Genomic DNA, 15,300 nt, shown 5'->3' with positions numbered 1-15,300 from the left:
GAATTTACCCAAGAAAAAAATATATGAATGTGTGAAACTTTCTCTTTTCTAATCTCGAGAGTCAAAATAAAAAAAATCAATATTTACGTCAATATTTTGACTCTTGACCAAATGGCGTCAGAGTGAAAATCGAAAAAAGTTGACGAAGATGGTTGTATTGGGAAATTGTACAAGTACAAGGGGGTAAATCTACGAAATTAATAGTACGAGGGGGTAAAGTGGAATTTACCCTTAATATACAAATAATTTTCTCATTAAAATCCCAAAAACTAGTTACAAAAGATTATTCGAAAGGTCCATATGGTTGTTTTGGGCCACTATTGCATGACTTTGATTTGCTGTTGCACTAGTCCATTTGGACTCAATCATGACTTGGGCTATATATATATCACTAACACTTGAATAATTTTTAAAAACAATGTGATTTTTTTTTATAAATTATTGAAAATTTATTCATAATAAATAATTTAAGAACTAAAAAAATGGTGTGTTTTGCGAATTTTATAACCAGTTAAAAGAAACATATAAAATTTCACAATACAATAATGCATCTATTAATTTAGCATAACATTAAATTATTGAGTTAATAATTTAATACGTCAGACACCGAGTAAAGATAGAAAAACATATTATTTAGATGGTATTATTAGTTTATCGAAATTTTATTTTATTTACATTTAACACATCTCGAATTGAAATAAATGGCATTGGCTCATGCAAGTGTACGAGGCATCTATCTATCTTCTGACAAGTATGTCTTAGCATTGGGCTTCGGCCATCACGTTTTCCGTGCAAATTTAAATTCCAATTTGTATTTATTAATTATTTTCTTGAAACAATAGACTTTTTTTTTTTTTTTGAAGAGATTATAGTTTATATAAAATTTATATTTAATTTTAAATTATAAGGAACAGCTAACTTATACTTAGGGGTGCAAGTTGGAACGGAAATTCCAATTTCCGCCGGTTCCGATCCGAAAAGTTCCAATTTTGGAACAACTTTTTTCATTCCGACTTCCGAAATTCCGATTTCCGAATTTTTCCGATTTTTTTGGATTGGAATTGGAATTATATAAAATAAAATTGGAATTTCCGATTTCCGATCCGATTTGATTTCCGAAATTAATTCCGAAAAATTCCGATTTTTTCCCGAAAATACACCTATAAATAATAAATATTATATGAGATTTATTTTTCCGAAAAATACACCTATAAATGTTTTTTAGGATTTTGACATAATGAATTGTTGTTAGAAGTTTTATAAGATATTATGTTGTGTTTATTTTTATTTATTTTTTGAACTGAAATTTAGTAGTTCTTAGTTTTACTTTTATTGATGTGGATGTTCTTATTTTTGGAAAATTATGATCATTTTAGAAAAAAATCGCTAAGTTTGAAATTTTTAAGCTTATGTGATTTCCGATTTTTTTCCGAAATTCCGAAATTTCCGGGCCTTTTGGAATTGGAATGAATTTTTAGATTCCGAAAATTTTGGAATTGGAATAGGAATTGATTTTTTACTTCCGAAACTTTTTGGAAATTTTCCGAAAAGGCTAATTCCGATCCGATCCATCCGACTTTCACCCCTACTTATACTATTGAAAAATTATAAGGAACACGCTTACACATTTATAGAATGAATCGATTTAAAATCAGTTGATTCAATTAAGATGCGAAAGACGGCCGATCAATGCTCATACAGTAGAGTTTGAGAAAATAAGAGATAATAATAATGTGAGCGTATATTGTAATATATAATACAAAAAGCTTCGATAAAAATTGAAAATTTATTGTCGTTTTATCAAATAAAAATAGATTATTTATTTAGGGAAAAAAAATACAAAAATAATTAAAGGGTTAAATTTCAATTTTCAACAAACCTTTTTTAGAAAAGTAAAAACTTAATGTGGGCCCAGGCATCTCCGGGGGAATCTAGCGGGGACCCAAAAGCTTCCACATGGACGGACAGGATTCGACAGATCACTGCTGGCTCACGCATAACCAAGTACGCAAGCACACACGATCGTACCCCACGTCGACATGTGCGGGGCCCGCAGGTGAAAATCGGGGGCGGTGAAAAGAGAATGACCGTCCAAAGATGGAAGAATTGATGCATATACAGATCGCGGCGGGGGGTAAAGTGGGGGCGTGGGCCCCTCTGTAATTTCGCTAAATCTGAAGCCCCCATTTATGCATACCTCCGAATCTTCTACTGCTGTATAAATTCATCGTCATCGTGTGTGTAATCCCCCCGCACACAGTATTGAACTCGGCTACCATTAATCTCTCTCTCTCTCTCTCTCTCCTCTCTCTACTGTTTGAAATCTGATTAAAAGCGCCGCAAATAAGCTGTAAGCCGAATTCGTTGAAGATAATCGTCAGGTATATTTCGAAGCTGCATTGGTTAATCTGATGTGTAAAACAGCTTCATCTAGCCCGATATAATTTTTTCCTATGGTTTTGGTATTTTTCGCCAATGGGATAATACGGATTTTCCCGCATTGGCTGCTGAAGATCACGTTTTTCAAAAAAAGTTTGCATTTGCTAGGGATTTGTGTACTTTACTTTCTCAATTTGATCTCATACTTCATGAATTTGCGACCTTTTTCTTTTAATGGCTAATCAATCAACTATGCTTGATTAGAAGATTAGTCACTGTTCATCATTCCAATTGATTTATTGGCAGTATTTTCTGTTATTTTCTTTTATTTATTTCTTGAAGTTTACTGATTGATTTACACATGCTAATAGATGGGATAATATTTAAATGGCCGTACTTGTTGGTTGTGGACTTGCTATCTGGTGTTAGATGAAACATGTTATAATGATCTGTTGCGTTTGGTGCAATTTTCGATTTATTGCTGTTAATTGGTGAAGCGACTTCAATTTGATTGGGCAACTAAGAATATAGAGTGCAGTGAAAGGTAGCGTTGTGAGATATTTTAGGGGCATCTGGTGATAACACTTATTTCCCTTTCTGTTTGTCCTAGTCACTTTCCTACTTTAGAATTCTGTCCTATTTGAATGATTGTGAGATTCACAACCAGCTTCCCTTTTTTTTTTCTTTCTTTTGAATCGATTCTGCAAAATTCATATCTACAAGGAATCTTGATCCAAAAACTCTCTTTGGGAATATTGACAACATAATCTTACTTTTCAAGGTTCCAAGTAAAGTTTCTTCACTTGAAAGCCTTCTCTTTTTTCTTCCGTGTCTGATTGAAGCTTTTATTCGTATAGTTGTATCCTCGTCTCTTCTTTCAACTTTTTGTCGTCTAAATTTGCAGGGGAAGCCTGAAAATGGGTTCAAAAGCAGTTGAAGATATGATCGAGGCTTCATCAGGAGTTCATTTTTCTGGATTTCATTTAGAGAATACAGACCCAAGTAATTCTGTAGTTGAACAGCCAACAACCTCTGCAACTGAAAATATGAAGCAGCCCTTTGTCATAGGTAGTACAATCATTTTATCTTCTTCCAACATTGCCAAATACTAGCTATCATAGTTTTGTGAAATTTTGATGAATGAGAATCACTGATAGCTCATAAGGATATCTTTTAATGTGCCACATGGTGATAAAAAAAAATGATTCAAATTCAAAATTTTCAGCAAGTTGAAAATTTATGTCTCGTAAAATGTTGCATTGGAAAGATTGGCTTAGCTCAAAGGAAATGTTTTGCTCATCACAACCACATCGTAAAACTGATGGCAAATGTCGAGGTCTTTCGAGGCGGTGGTCAATTTAAATTTTGTATACCTATGGGAAGATCAGTAGATTATGGGTCAGGATAAGGGCATACATTGTTACCTTCTGCTTACTTCAGAGATGCAAATATATTGGTGATCTTAATGATTTAAGTATAACTCTACAATCATTGAGCCCACTAAAACATGATATCTGCAATCAAATGTTAAGTGATTGTTGGCAAATCAGTGGTAAATTTGCTTAGGCGTTCCTGGATTTTGTAAGCTCACAAAGATCCGTGTCTGAATCTATAAACTATGACTTGGTTCTTTTATTTTCCTTCAAAATAATAGTTCTTGAGCCCATGTATAATCATTTTCTTTGGTAATTTGTAATGCTTCACGTTGGTCATCTTGAACATTCTGCACTGCGGATCAGGAGTTGCTGGAGGTGCAGCATCTGGGAAGACTACAGTTTGTGATATGATTATTGAACAGCTTCATGATCAACGTGTCGTACTTGTTAATCAGGTAATGCAAGCTATCTTCATGTACGTAAGTCAGAAAATACAGAATGAACTTACTGAACTTTTGGAATTTCAAATTCAGAAGAGAAGAGTCCAACAACCTAGTCTAGATTATTTTCACTCTTGTAGTCCTTTTAAATGTACCAAGTGCAATCTTTTTCAAATTGAAATATCAGCAGTACTTCAATTACTTCACAGTTCATACTAACAGAGACTGTTCAGCTGTCAAACTTTTTTTTCCCGCTAGTTATATCCCTATTTCATGACCGCAACTTCTTAAAGTGATTTAGAAAATGTATCGTGTATTTATCTGATTTTTTCATTTCATTTATTTCTTTGGGGTGACTTCTGAAGACTTGCCTTATATCTAATACACGTAACCATGAGACATTTTGGCAGGATTCCTTTTATCACAATTTGACACCAGAAGAACTTAAAAGAGTCCATGAATACAACTTTGACCATCCTGGTGGGTATTGTCTTAAACTTTGATAGTTGTCAATCTTGGATGTTAACCAGACCCCTGTTTATTCAAGTAACTGATTCTTCTCTGTTCAAGGGTTAAACTCTAGCAGTGTTGATCTTGTTCTACACTTGTCCTCTATATGCGAAGTGCTAACTATTTCGTTCAAGCATTTGCGTGATTTTTTGCAATCTATTCATGCATATTTTCTAATTCATTTTGTGTTTCTTATAAACTGTACAAAGCCACAATATCATGTCGAACTCTTTTCAGCTGTATATGTAAGAACTATGATAAAATTTTGCGTCATTTGTAAAAAGTTTTTGGCTCAGATAACAGCAGTTTTAGGAGAAATTTGAAGGTTTTAAATAATGTAGTATCCAATGAAGCGCCATCTGGATTTTATTTAATTTCTTTTCCTGTCAGGAGATGTTGCTCTACTAGATTTATCTGTTGTGTTTGTCCTGCATCGTGAAAGGATTTTCATGCTTTCTATTAATTCAATTTGTTCGTCTTATTTCAGATGCATTTGACACGGAGAACCTACTTCGTATCATGGAGAATTTAAAACATGGTCAAGCAGTAGATATTCCAAAATATGATTTCAAGAGTTATAAAAATGATGTCTTCCCGAGCCGAAGAGTAATTTTCTTTCTGTTTTATAATATTCTTTTTGTAAATTTATTTCACTTTTTTAAAGTAACTTAATTTTCGTTGGTCGCATTTGGCAGGTAAATCCATCAGATGTTATTATTTTAGAAGGCATACTCATCTTTCATGATCCGCGTGTCCGAGATTTGATGAATATGAAAATATTCGTAGATACAGGTTCGTTTTTCTTTTCCTATCCACAGTTATTTGCATCATTCAATAATCAATAAGTCTGTCAAATTACATTCTATGTTGGGCAGTAGAATATTTGGCATAATGGGAATTTGATTCTAACATTTCTTATGAGCAAAATTATTAGGTTTATCATTTCCTCCTGTCTTGCTTCCTTGTATGTTAGAGACATAATTCCCCTAAGAGTAGCTCAAACGATTTGCTGCAAAATTCGGCGAGCATATCACCTATCACCTGTCTCTATTGGATCTGATAAAAAAAAAAAAAAAAATTGCACTATGATTCCATTAATTTTTATTTACATAATTGCCAGGTTTATCATTTCCCCCATTTTGCTCCCTTGCATGCAAGACATAATTCCCTAAGAGTAGCTTAAAAAACTTGCTATAAAATTTCAGAGAGCTTATCACCCGCATTTATTGGATCAGACTAATATGATTTTTTTTAGTTGATTAAGTTACTACTATACGTGTAATCTTGGGAGTATTTCCGCAGTTACTTGTAGATACTTTCTTTTGCAATTTTGTTGAATCAACAAGGTTGAGGTTTATTAGGGTGTTCTTACTATACTTCTTCTTTTTCTAGTTTGTATTATGTATTATGGCATCTTTTTATATGTGGTTCATCTCTTACGTAATTGTTGTTCCTTCGAATGTCATTCCAAGTGCAGATGCTGATGTACGCCTAGCCAGGAGAATAAGGCGCGATACATCAGAAAAGGGTAGAGATATTGGCATGATACTTGATCAGGTAGCGAAATGTGCATCCCTTATTTCAGATAATTCTTGACTAGTATAGTCTAATTAGCTGATTCCTAAGATGCATTTATCTCTGCATTTTAAGATTATCGGAAGTTTTAAGTTTCCATTTACTGTTGATGCTGAGCAACAATTGATCACTCACTAATCATCAGGATTCATCTGCATGCAGTACTCAAAGTTTGTAAAACCTGCTTTCGACGATTTTATACTTCCAACAAAGAAGTATGCTGACATTATCATTCCTCGTGGAGGAGACAATCATGTTGCCGTTGACTTGATCGTACAACATATTCGAACTAAACTTGGTCAACATGATCTTTGTAAAATATATCCTAATTTATATGTCATCCAATCAACATTTCAGGTATCCTTTCCATCTTATTAATTTATTAAGTAAACCTATTATATTTTCTAATACGAGTTTTATAGATCTACTATCCTTTCATTCCACGACTTAATTGAAACTTGAATTAAGGTTGCTCCACCACCCCTCAACCTTTTTTACCCTTGCTATTGAGTTGACATCATCTTTTTTCTTGCCCAGATACGTGGTATGCATACACTTATACGTGATGCTCAGACAACTAAACATGACTTTGTCTTTTATTCTGACCGGTTGATTCGATTGGTATGCCTATGTATTTCTTATTCGACATATTTTCATTGAGATGACCTTCATTTGTTTACTTGTTTATTTTGTTGAATTTTGTGCATCTTAGGTCGTTGAACATGGTCTTGGACATCTTCCTTTTACAGAAATGCAGGTGACAACTCCTACTGGTGAGCCACCATAGTTAATTATTTGTGATACGACCTCAAGTTTCTTTAAGATTTACTCTCTGTGTATTTAATGCATTCCTTATTGAAGGCTCTGGCATTTAGTTTGCAAATATTCCTTTTCTGCCTCAAAGGTGCTTTTTAGCTTAGTAAAAATAAGTATTTCAGTATCATTCATTTATGGATAATATCCTTCGTTGCTTATATCACTACTTCAAGTTTAACCATATTGAAATAAAAAGCATGGACTTTAACCATGAATGGTGAAAATTTTGACATGGGCATCCTGAACCTCGGGTTATTTTCTTTTCGGTAAAGCATTAGATTCCGTTTCAAGTTTCCGAGTTTTGTAGCTTTTGGCGTATATATATTCTTCTACTGCTTTGATTGAAGTGTTAAAAACAGTATGTACATTTTGGCCCCCTTCCCTCTTGACTGCTTATATAATTGCTATTTTGTTCTCCAAATCTCAGATTGTGTTTCTATATTTTTATGTTTTCATGGAAGTATTAATCATTGGGAAACAAACGTTGGGAATTGAAATATTTGGTTTCGTTCTTGGACTATTTCAAATACGTGCTGCTCTTGAATATGGACTTTCATGACTTATAAGAACCGTAATGAATTGAACAGTAACACAATGAATGTATGTCTTCCGGTTTGATGTTATACGACTTTTTAAGAACTTTCATGATTATTTGTTGCATGTTTCAGAAATCATCTTTTTTATTTGACGTAACACTTGCTCATCCAGCAGTCTATCTTGACTTATTGCTTTTACATTGTAGTGCTCGTATGAAAATAACACCTATATTTCTTTGAATCCCTCTGTAAATGCAGGATCGGTGTACACCGGAGTAGACTTCTGTAAGAGATTGTGTGGTGTCTCTGTTATCAGAAGGTAAAAAAATCATCTGTATTTTTTCTTCAATTGTTTCTGTACTTTCTCGAAAGCGCGTCTGTTATTTTTTTATTCTCTTGCGTTCTAACTTTTGAAATAACATTCTAGTGGTGAGAGCATGGAGAATGCCTTGCGCGCATGTTGCAAAGGTATCAAAATTGGCAAAATTCTGATTCACAGAGAAGGCGATAACGGTCAACAGGTTAGCAGAAAGTGTTCTTTCTTATTCGTATATGATGGATGCCCAACACTTGCTTCCATTGTTTTCTGATGAATCGATCTTTATTCATGCAGCTGATCTATGAAAAACTGCCTACCGACATCTCAAATAGGCACGTCTTACTATTGGATCCGATTCTTGGCACAGGTCAGCCTCTTTATAATAATTCATCTTGCCAAAGTATTATTTTCTTTCTGTATTTATTTTCATTTCCTCATTTTGAAATATCGATTTATCTCCAGGAAATTCGGCTGTTCAAGCGATTTCTCTACTGATCAAGAAAGGTGTACCGGAGTGCAATATCATATTCCTTAATCTAATTTCTGTGAGTTCACTAAACCCTACAGTGTTCCCCTTTCTTTCTCCCTCTTGAGCTACTTAAAATCTGAAATTATTTACGGTGAATTATTCAGGCACCTCAAGGAGTACATGTGGTGTGCAAGCGTTTCCCTCGATTGAAGATAGTGACATCTGAGATTGAAATTGGGTTGAATGAAGATTACCGTGTTATCCCTGGTATGGGCGAATTTGGCGATAGATACTTCGGCACAGATGACGAGTGAGCCCCACAGTGGGGGCCCACACCCCCCCAGTTATACCTCCACCTGATTTATTTATAGTCACAAATGAAACGAAATATCAGCTCAATAAGGATAAAAAGCGCGCTAATAATTATCTGAATGCCGAAGATTTATTCAGGCATTTGCACATTAAGCAGGATATGTGTTCATGAGTTATAAGAACTATACATTACTGCTGCATGGGTGAAGTAAATCACCTGTTTCGACTTTCGACGTTTCAATGACTGGCTATGTTATATAATTATCCCGGTGATGTTTTAATCACGGGTAACAATTTTCCGATACACGGACATCTGAAGATCAACGGTTATTATTCTCTACATAGTTTTCGATTTTATTTATTATTATTATAAACACGTTTAATTAGTAGAGAGTTAGTTAGATAAGAAGTTGGTTCACTAACGTCGCAATCAAACGGAAGGAATAGACGGAGGGAGAGGGAGAGCGTTAAAAGATATTTTTTGGAGTTTCTCTATTGGAAAATATCTGGGGGTAAAATGGGGTTTTTAAGGAATTGGATAATAATAGACTAGTGTCATGGCGCGTTTGCCATTTGGTGGTCACTCGTTGCTCTATCCCCAAGGACGATAACCTTCGTTGGGCTGGTCTTCTGACACGTGTCCAAGATGGATGGTTTTGGAATATTCCGTCTGGATCCATGGTTTCTATATAGACACTGCATATTTTACCCGCCTTTTTAGTACTACAGACTATACCCTATCCTGCAAATATATCCATACCTGCAAATTCAAAAACCATGTCTGCATTCGTAGGCAAGTACGCTGGTAAGTCTCCCATAACTTATAAACCTATATATATATATATGTATATAACTGATTGATGAAACGTAAATATGAAATTCAATTCAATTCGAATTTATGCATGCATGCAACTTGTTGGTGTATAATTTTCTTGAATATTACGTTGAGGGCAATTTTCTTTTTCTTAACTTTAATTAATTTTAAAGAGTTCGAATATAATTTCTTCAAATTATTCAGACCAAGTTTTCAAGAATTAATTAATAAATCACATTAGTAACAGTGACCACAGACTTTCTGGATAACTAATTAGAAGCCACAAAATAATTAGGATAAAATTAATGAGTATAATTTGTGTATGTAGAGGAACTGATCAAGAACGCCAAGTACATAGCGACGCCGGGAAAGGGAATATTGGCCGCAGACGAGAGCACAGGGACCATCGGAAAACGCCTCTCGAGTATAAACGTGGAGAACATCGAATCCAACCGCCAGGCACTTCGTGAGCTTCTCTTCACCTCCCCCTCCGCCCTCCCCTTACTCTCCGGCGTCATCCTCTTCGAGGAAACCCTCTACCAGAAGACCACCGACGGGAAACCCTTCGTCGACGTCCTTCTCGACAACGGCGTCCTACCAGGCATCAAGGTAGACAAGGGCACCGTCGACCTCGCCGGCACCAACGGCGAGACCACCACCCAGGGCTTCGACTCCCTCGGCTCCCGTTGCAGCCAGTACTACAAGGCCGGCGCCAGGTTCGCCAAGTGGCGCGCCGTTCTCAAGATCGGCGCCACCGAGCCGTCCGAGCTGAGTATCCAGCAGAACGCACAGGGCTTGGCGCGTTACGCGATCATCTGCCAGGAGAACGGGCTCGTCCCCATCGTGGAGCCGGAGATCCTCACCGACGGGAGCCACGACATCAAGCAATGCGCCGCCGCCACCGAGACGGTTCTGGCGGCGGTTTACAAGGCGCTTAACGACCAACACGTGCTCCTCGAAGGGACTCTCCTGAAACCTAACATGGTCACTCCCGGTTCCGACAGTCCCAAGGTAAATAAATGATAATTACAGTAGAACCTCGATAAATTAATAATACTCAATAAATTAATAATATTACTTAAATAATAGTTCTCTCGGTTCCGACTCGGTGACAACGTGATAATTTAATAATTCGTTAAATTAATAAATTTAAATTTTTCTAGTCGGACTGTATTAATTTATAGAGGTTTAACTGTACTATTTCTTTGTTTTAATTATCCGATCAATTTTAATATTTTTAATAGAAAGAAATAAAGGCGTAAATAAATATATACGGGATAATTGCAGGTGAGTCCGGAGGAGATAGCGGAGTACACGGTGGCGGCGCTGCGGAGGACAGTGCCGCCGGCGGTGCCGGGGATAGTGTTCTTATCCGGGGGGCAGAGCGAGGAGGAGGCGACGGTGAATCTGAATGCGATGAACAAGTTGGAAGTGGTGAAGCCGTGGACGCTGTCGTTTTCGTTCGGGAGGGCGCTGCAGCAGAGCACGCTGAAGACATGGGCGGGGAAGAAGGAGAATGTGGAGATAGCGCAGGCGGCGTTCTTGGCTAGGTGCAAGGCTAACTCCGAGGCTACCCTCGGCAAGTACGGCGGCGGAAGCGGCGGCGATGGTCTGGCCTCTCAGAGTTTGTACGAGAAAGGATACAAGTACTAATTGTGAAAATATGCAACTTCTTTTTTCTTCAACTAAATTATCAAGTCTTGTATTTTTGTTTTGCCAAAGTTCTACTCCCTCCCTTCTTTTTTAATTCTTTACATATTTTTTTAATTCTTCATATTATCTATTATTTAATACCAATATTATTAATTACATTTTTTTTTATATATTCTGGATAACTAAAAAATAAAATTACTGGAAGGATAATTTGGTCACATTACAATGTTTTTTTCCTAAAGTTAATATATATTAAGTATATCTTACAAAAGGGTAATCACTAGTAATTACAACCCTAATAGGAGATGTTAAAAAATAAAAAAATAAATCATAATAAGACGTTTTGTTATACCCATATATTAAAAACAGAAGTAATATTAAATCAAATAGAATTAGGACTCAAAATTTATGTATTATAAATACAACTGCACCCTACGCTATTCTTCATCATTCTCTCAATCTTGCTTTCTTTTCTACTTCTCTCTCTCTCTAGATTAATTATAGATTAATTAATTAATGGCTTCATGGATGAAGTTTATGTTTTTAGTTGTGGCTTTCCTTTTCTTCGTGTCACAATATTCTGTTGCTCAAAAAAGTTGCGCGTACGATTACATGTTCGAAGGTCGATACGCTACTCGCGACTACAACGGTAACTTGATCAACCCTCCACCCCCCAACCGTCCCATGTACATCTCCGCTAATTCAGTTTGTCACGATCCGGCAGGTAAGTTTGATCGATCGTATATCAATGTTTCATCAATTGATTTCGTGTTTTTTCTTTAATCCTTGATTTCGAAGAATCTTACAATTTAAGAATCAATTTTCAATTTTTCAGATTGTAGTGATAAACTTGAAACGAGTCTTGCTTTCATCGGACTAGTCAGCCAGAACTTTTACAACGATGCGATCTTACAAAGGAAAACGATACCAGAGTTGAAGAGCATGATCCCGGTCGTTGTTAGCTCGGCTATTGATATTGCTAGGGTACGTAATTTATATACAATATTTATATAGTATTCGACATGCTTATTGATTTGTGTCGTCGTTGGATTTTAATTTGCAGGAACAAATTGATTTGGGGAGTCAAAGAGTAATTATTCCCGGATACATCCCACTCGGATGTCTCCCTATCTATAAAACCGTATTCCAAACGAAAAACTTGGCGGCATACGGCTTAAGCCATTGTCTGAAGCGATTCAACTACTTGACGAGGTCCCACAACGAACAACTGCAAGCAGCCATAGCCAAGCTGGCACGAGAGAGGCCAAACGCGGTAGTAATCTACGCTGATTTCTACAATGCTTACCTATATCTCCTCCGTGTCGCTAGACATAACGGTACGTCTCGATTCAAAACAAGCTAGCTAGTATTTCTTCGATTTGTTTGAAATTTTAGTAGAATAAAAAAAAAACAATTTTAATATAATTTATAATGTTTGGATGGCAGGATTTGAGATTAAAAAGGCTTGTTGCGGAAGGGGAGGCGATTACAACTACAACATTAAAAGAACGTGTGGAGCTACGGATATTCCGCAATGCCCCGATCCCGAACGTCATGTAAACTTCGATGGTGTCAATTTGTCTGAAATCAGCCACAAAATCATGGCTAGTCGATTGGCGACCCTTATCTTACCCAAGCTTCAATGCCGTTTCTGAAGTACTACAACCGTCAGCTACATTAATTTTTCGGAGCTGGATTTCTTGTACTAGTTTACTTAGATCTAATTTTACTCATTGCAATATTTTTAGAAGGATGAACTCTAGATGTTAGGTTTGGTGTATTCGTTTACTTTACACTTTTAATTAATAAGAATTTTGTTATTCATATTGGTGTAAATTTAATCAAATCATTCAAGCATATTAATTTTGACAATACTATATACAAATGCAGTTACTTTTTATTTTTTATTTGTTGATAGAATCAAATTGAACAGTGGGGGGGCTGGTCCATTGGACCAGTTTCTTGATATCTAAAAGAAATCCAAAGGAAAATGGCCGATAACACTTCTAAGCCCAGTGCAGTGGATGGGCCTTGGTTGAATAAAATAAAATAAAAATAGGGCCCATAAAAATATGCAATTTTGATGAATATTTATTTTAGATAAAAGAAAAAAGGAATATGAAATAGGAAAAATACAGTTTTGGTCCTTCAAGTTTGTATCAATTACATATTTTGTGTCCCATTCAGAAAAAACACATTTAATCCCTATATTTAAAAAAAAATCAACTATTTTAGTCATTTTCGTTAGTACTAACAGAACCAAGCGTGTCCCTTACTGCATTAACTGACAGAGTAACTGTAAATTGACGAAAATGACCAAAGCCATTAAACTTTTGAAACATGAAGGACCAAATGTGTTTTTATGTAAATATTGGGGACCAAATATGTAATAAGTGTACACTTGAGGGGCCGAAAGTGTAATTTTCCCAATATGAATGTTTCATCATCAACTGATGACGATTTTGGGAATTTAGATTTTACTTTTTAATTTAGAGTCACAGGCACTGTTAATTTAATCTTTTTTTTTTTTTTTTTGCTGCACATGAAAACAAGAAACCCAATTTCATCATCACTTTCCCCTCTCATCTCTCGTCTCTTCCACCTCAAATACAGCTTCGTAACAAAATCATCTGTAATTAATTCCATATCCCAATTCCCGATCAGAAAACCAGCACCCATGTCAATTTCCACCAAATTCACGCACTCCCTTCTCTTTCACCAATCCAGAACCCCGTTCCTCAAACCCACCAAAACCCCATTTTTCCCCCCGCAGCCCACTAAATTATTCTTCTCCAAACCCATCACGATCGAAAGAATACCCACCAAAGAACCCATTTTTTCTACGCCGCAGTCGTCGTCATCTCTGCAGCCAATCGACGAGCTTCCTCCCAAGCTCCAAGAAATCACCAAATTATTTCAAGGAGTTCAAGAGCCGAAGGCCAAGTACGAGCAGTTGTTGTTCTACGGAAGGAATCTAAACCCACTGGAATCCCAGTACAAAACAAATGAAAACAAGGTCAAAGGCTGTGTTTCTCAGGTTTGGGTCCGAGCCTATCTGGATAATGATAAAAACGTCGTCTTTGAAGCTGATTCCGATTCACTTCTCACCAAAGGGCTTGCTGCTTTGCTGGTTCAGGGCCTTTCGGGCCGGCCCGTCGAGGAGATTGTTAGGGTTTCACCTGATTTCGCTATGCTTCTAGGGCTGCAGCAGAGTTTAACCCCATCTAGGAATAATGGGTTCTTGAATATGCTGAAGTTGATGCAGAAAAAGGCTCTGCATTTGTATGTTGAAGCTGAGAAGGCCAGTGATTCAAGAATTGATGTTGCAGGAGAAACCCAATTTGACAATTCGAATTTAGTAGTTAACGGTGACAGCCGAAACGGTGGAGTGAACCCCGATGAAACCGCAGCTCGTGATCCGAAGAAGGATGATGGCAATGGAAGTTTATTGGGGAATCGGGGTTTGAGGATTAAGGAGATTTTGGAGAGAGAGCTGAGCCCCGTTGGATTGGAAGTCGACGATATATCGTATCAGCATGCGGGGCATGCTGGTGTTAGAGGGAGTGACGGCGAAACGCATTTCAACGTGAAAGTGGTTTCGAACGAATTCGAAGGGAAGAGCTTGGTTAAGCGGCATAGATTGATTTACGGCTTGTTGCAAGATGAGCTGCAGAGTGGACTACACGCGTTGTCGATCGAGGCAAAGACACCTGCTGAAGTTGGCAATCTGTGAAGCTTTGCAAGAACAGAGGTTTTTCTTTTTTTTTCGTTTCTATTTAGATTGAGATTCGTGCTATGAAATTATTGATACAGAGTTGCAATTAATAGTTGTTTGAATATATATTGGAATCGTAAAACGATGGAAGATGTATCTTTCGTTGCTTGGATGTCGTTGACGACATTTACAGTTTGATCAATACAATGATGTTTTATATTTTCGGTTTCTACAATATTTATGCTAGTTTGTGTTGTTTTTCACGCGTGTTTCTTTAGTTATCTTGAGAATACTTGCGAATTTCTGAGTGATATATGATACCGTGATTCGAATGTTGAGTGTTGAGTGTAAGTATGTTAAGACAGGTTGAGCTGTGTAATATCGAT

The 15,300-nt window shown here is 36.5% G+C and overlaps 4 protein-coding genes across 8 annotated transcripts; all 4 read left to right on the top strand.

Moving 5' to 3' along the window:
- The first annotated feature begins 1,978 nt into the window (after positions 1-1,978).
- On the top strand, positions 1,979-9,537 carry LOC105968697 (uridine kinase-like protein 3). Of its 5 annotated transcripts, none has more exons than XM_012993341.2 (15): positions 1,979-2,350; positions 3,284-3,447; positions 4,119-4,210; positions 4,606-4,675; positions 5,193-5,311; positions 5,401-5,497; positions 6,183-6,262; positions 6,443-6,637; positions 6,818-6,901; positions 6,993-7,053; positions 7,891-7,951; positions 8,060-8,153; positions 8,246-8,318; positions 8,414-8,496; positions 8,585-9,072. In XM_012993341.2, the coding sequence occupies exons 2-15, from the start codon at positions 3,297-3,299 to the stop codon at positions 8,732-8,734; spliced, it is 1,410 nt and encodes a 469-aa protein (XP_012848795.1). In that variant the 5' UTR covers positions 1,979-2,350; positions 3,284-3,296; the 3' UTR covers positions 8,735-9,072. The 5 variants fall into 5 exon arrangements, with proteins under 5 accessions (XP_012848795.1, XP_012848796.1, XP_088668164.1 ...); XM_012993342.2 differs by having other exon boundaries at positions 2,066-2,381; XM_088812038.1 differs by having other exon boundaries at positions 2,090-2,381; positions 3,284-3,746; positions 3,789-4,210; positions 8,585-9,537.
- Positions 9,106-11,290, top strand: LOC105968698 (fructose-bisphosphate aldolase 5, cytosolic). Its single transcript, XM_012993344.2, has 3 exons — positions 9,106-9,537; positions 9,875-10,557; positions 10,834-11,290. The coding sequence occupies exons 1-3, from the start codon at positions 9,510-9,512 to the stop codon at positions 11,197-11,199; spliced, it is 1,077 nt and encodes a 358-aa protein (XP_012848798.2). The 5' UTR covers positions 9,106-9,509; the 3' UTR covers positions 11,200-11,290.
- A 182-nt stretch (positions 11,291-11,472) lies between these two features.
- On the top strand, positions 11,473-13,097 carry LOC105968699 (GDSL esterase/lipase At5g03980). The gene is made up of 4 exons (XM_012993346.2): positions 11,473-11,923; positions 12,035-12,183; positions 12,263-12,536; positions 12,646-13,097. Exons 1-4 carry the CDS (start codon positions 11,716-11,718, stop codon positions 12,852-12,854), a joined length of 840 nt encoding a protein of 279 aa, XP_012848800.2. The 5' UTR covers positions 11,473-11,715; the 3' UTR covers positions 12,855-13,097.
- A 630-nt stretch (positions 13,098-13,727) lies between these two features.
- Positions 13,728-15,133, top strand: CPSUFE (chloroplast sulfur E). Its single transcript, XM_012993821.2, has one exon. The coding sequence runs from the start codon at positions 13,742-13,744 to the stop codon at positions 14,930-14,932; it is 1,191 nt and encodes a 396-aa protein (XP_012849275.2). The 5' UTR covers positions 13,728-13,741; the 3' UTR covers positions 14,933-15,133.
- The last annotated feature ends 167 nt before the right edge of the window (positions 15,134-15,300 follow it).

This window comes from Erythranthe guttata, chromosome 13, assembly GCF_056151865.1.
Source record: "Erythranthe guttata isolate IM_541 chromosome 13, IM_541, whole genome shotgun sequence".
Lineage (NCBI taxonomy): Eukaryota > Viridiplantae > Streptophyta > Magnoliopsida > Lamiales > Phrymaceae > Erythranthe > Erythranthe guttata.
Note: the sequence above shows the minus strand (reverse complement) of the source record. Positions and strands in the feature narration are given on the sequence as shown.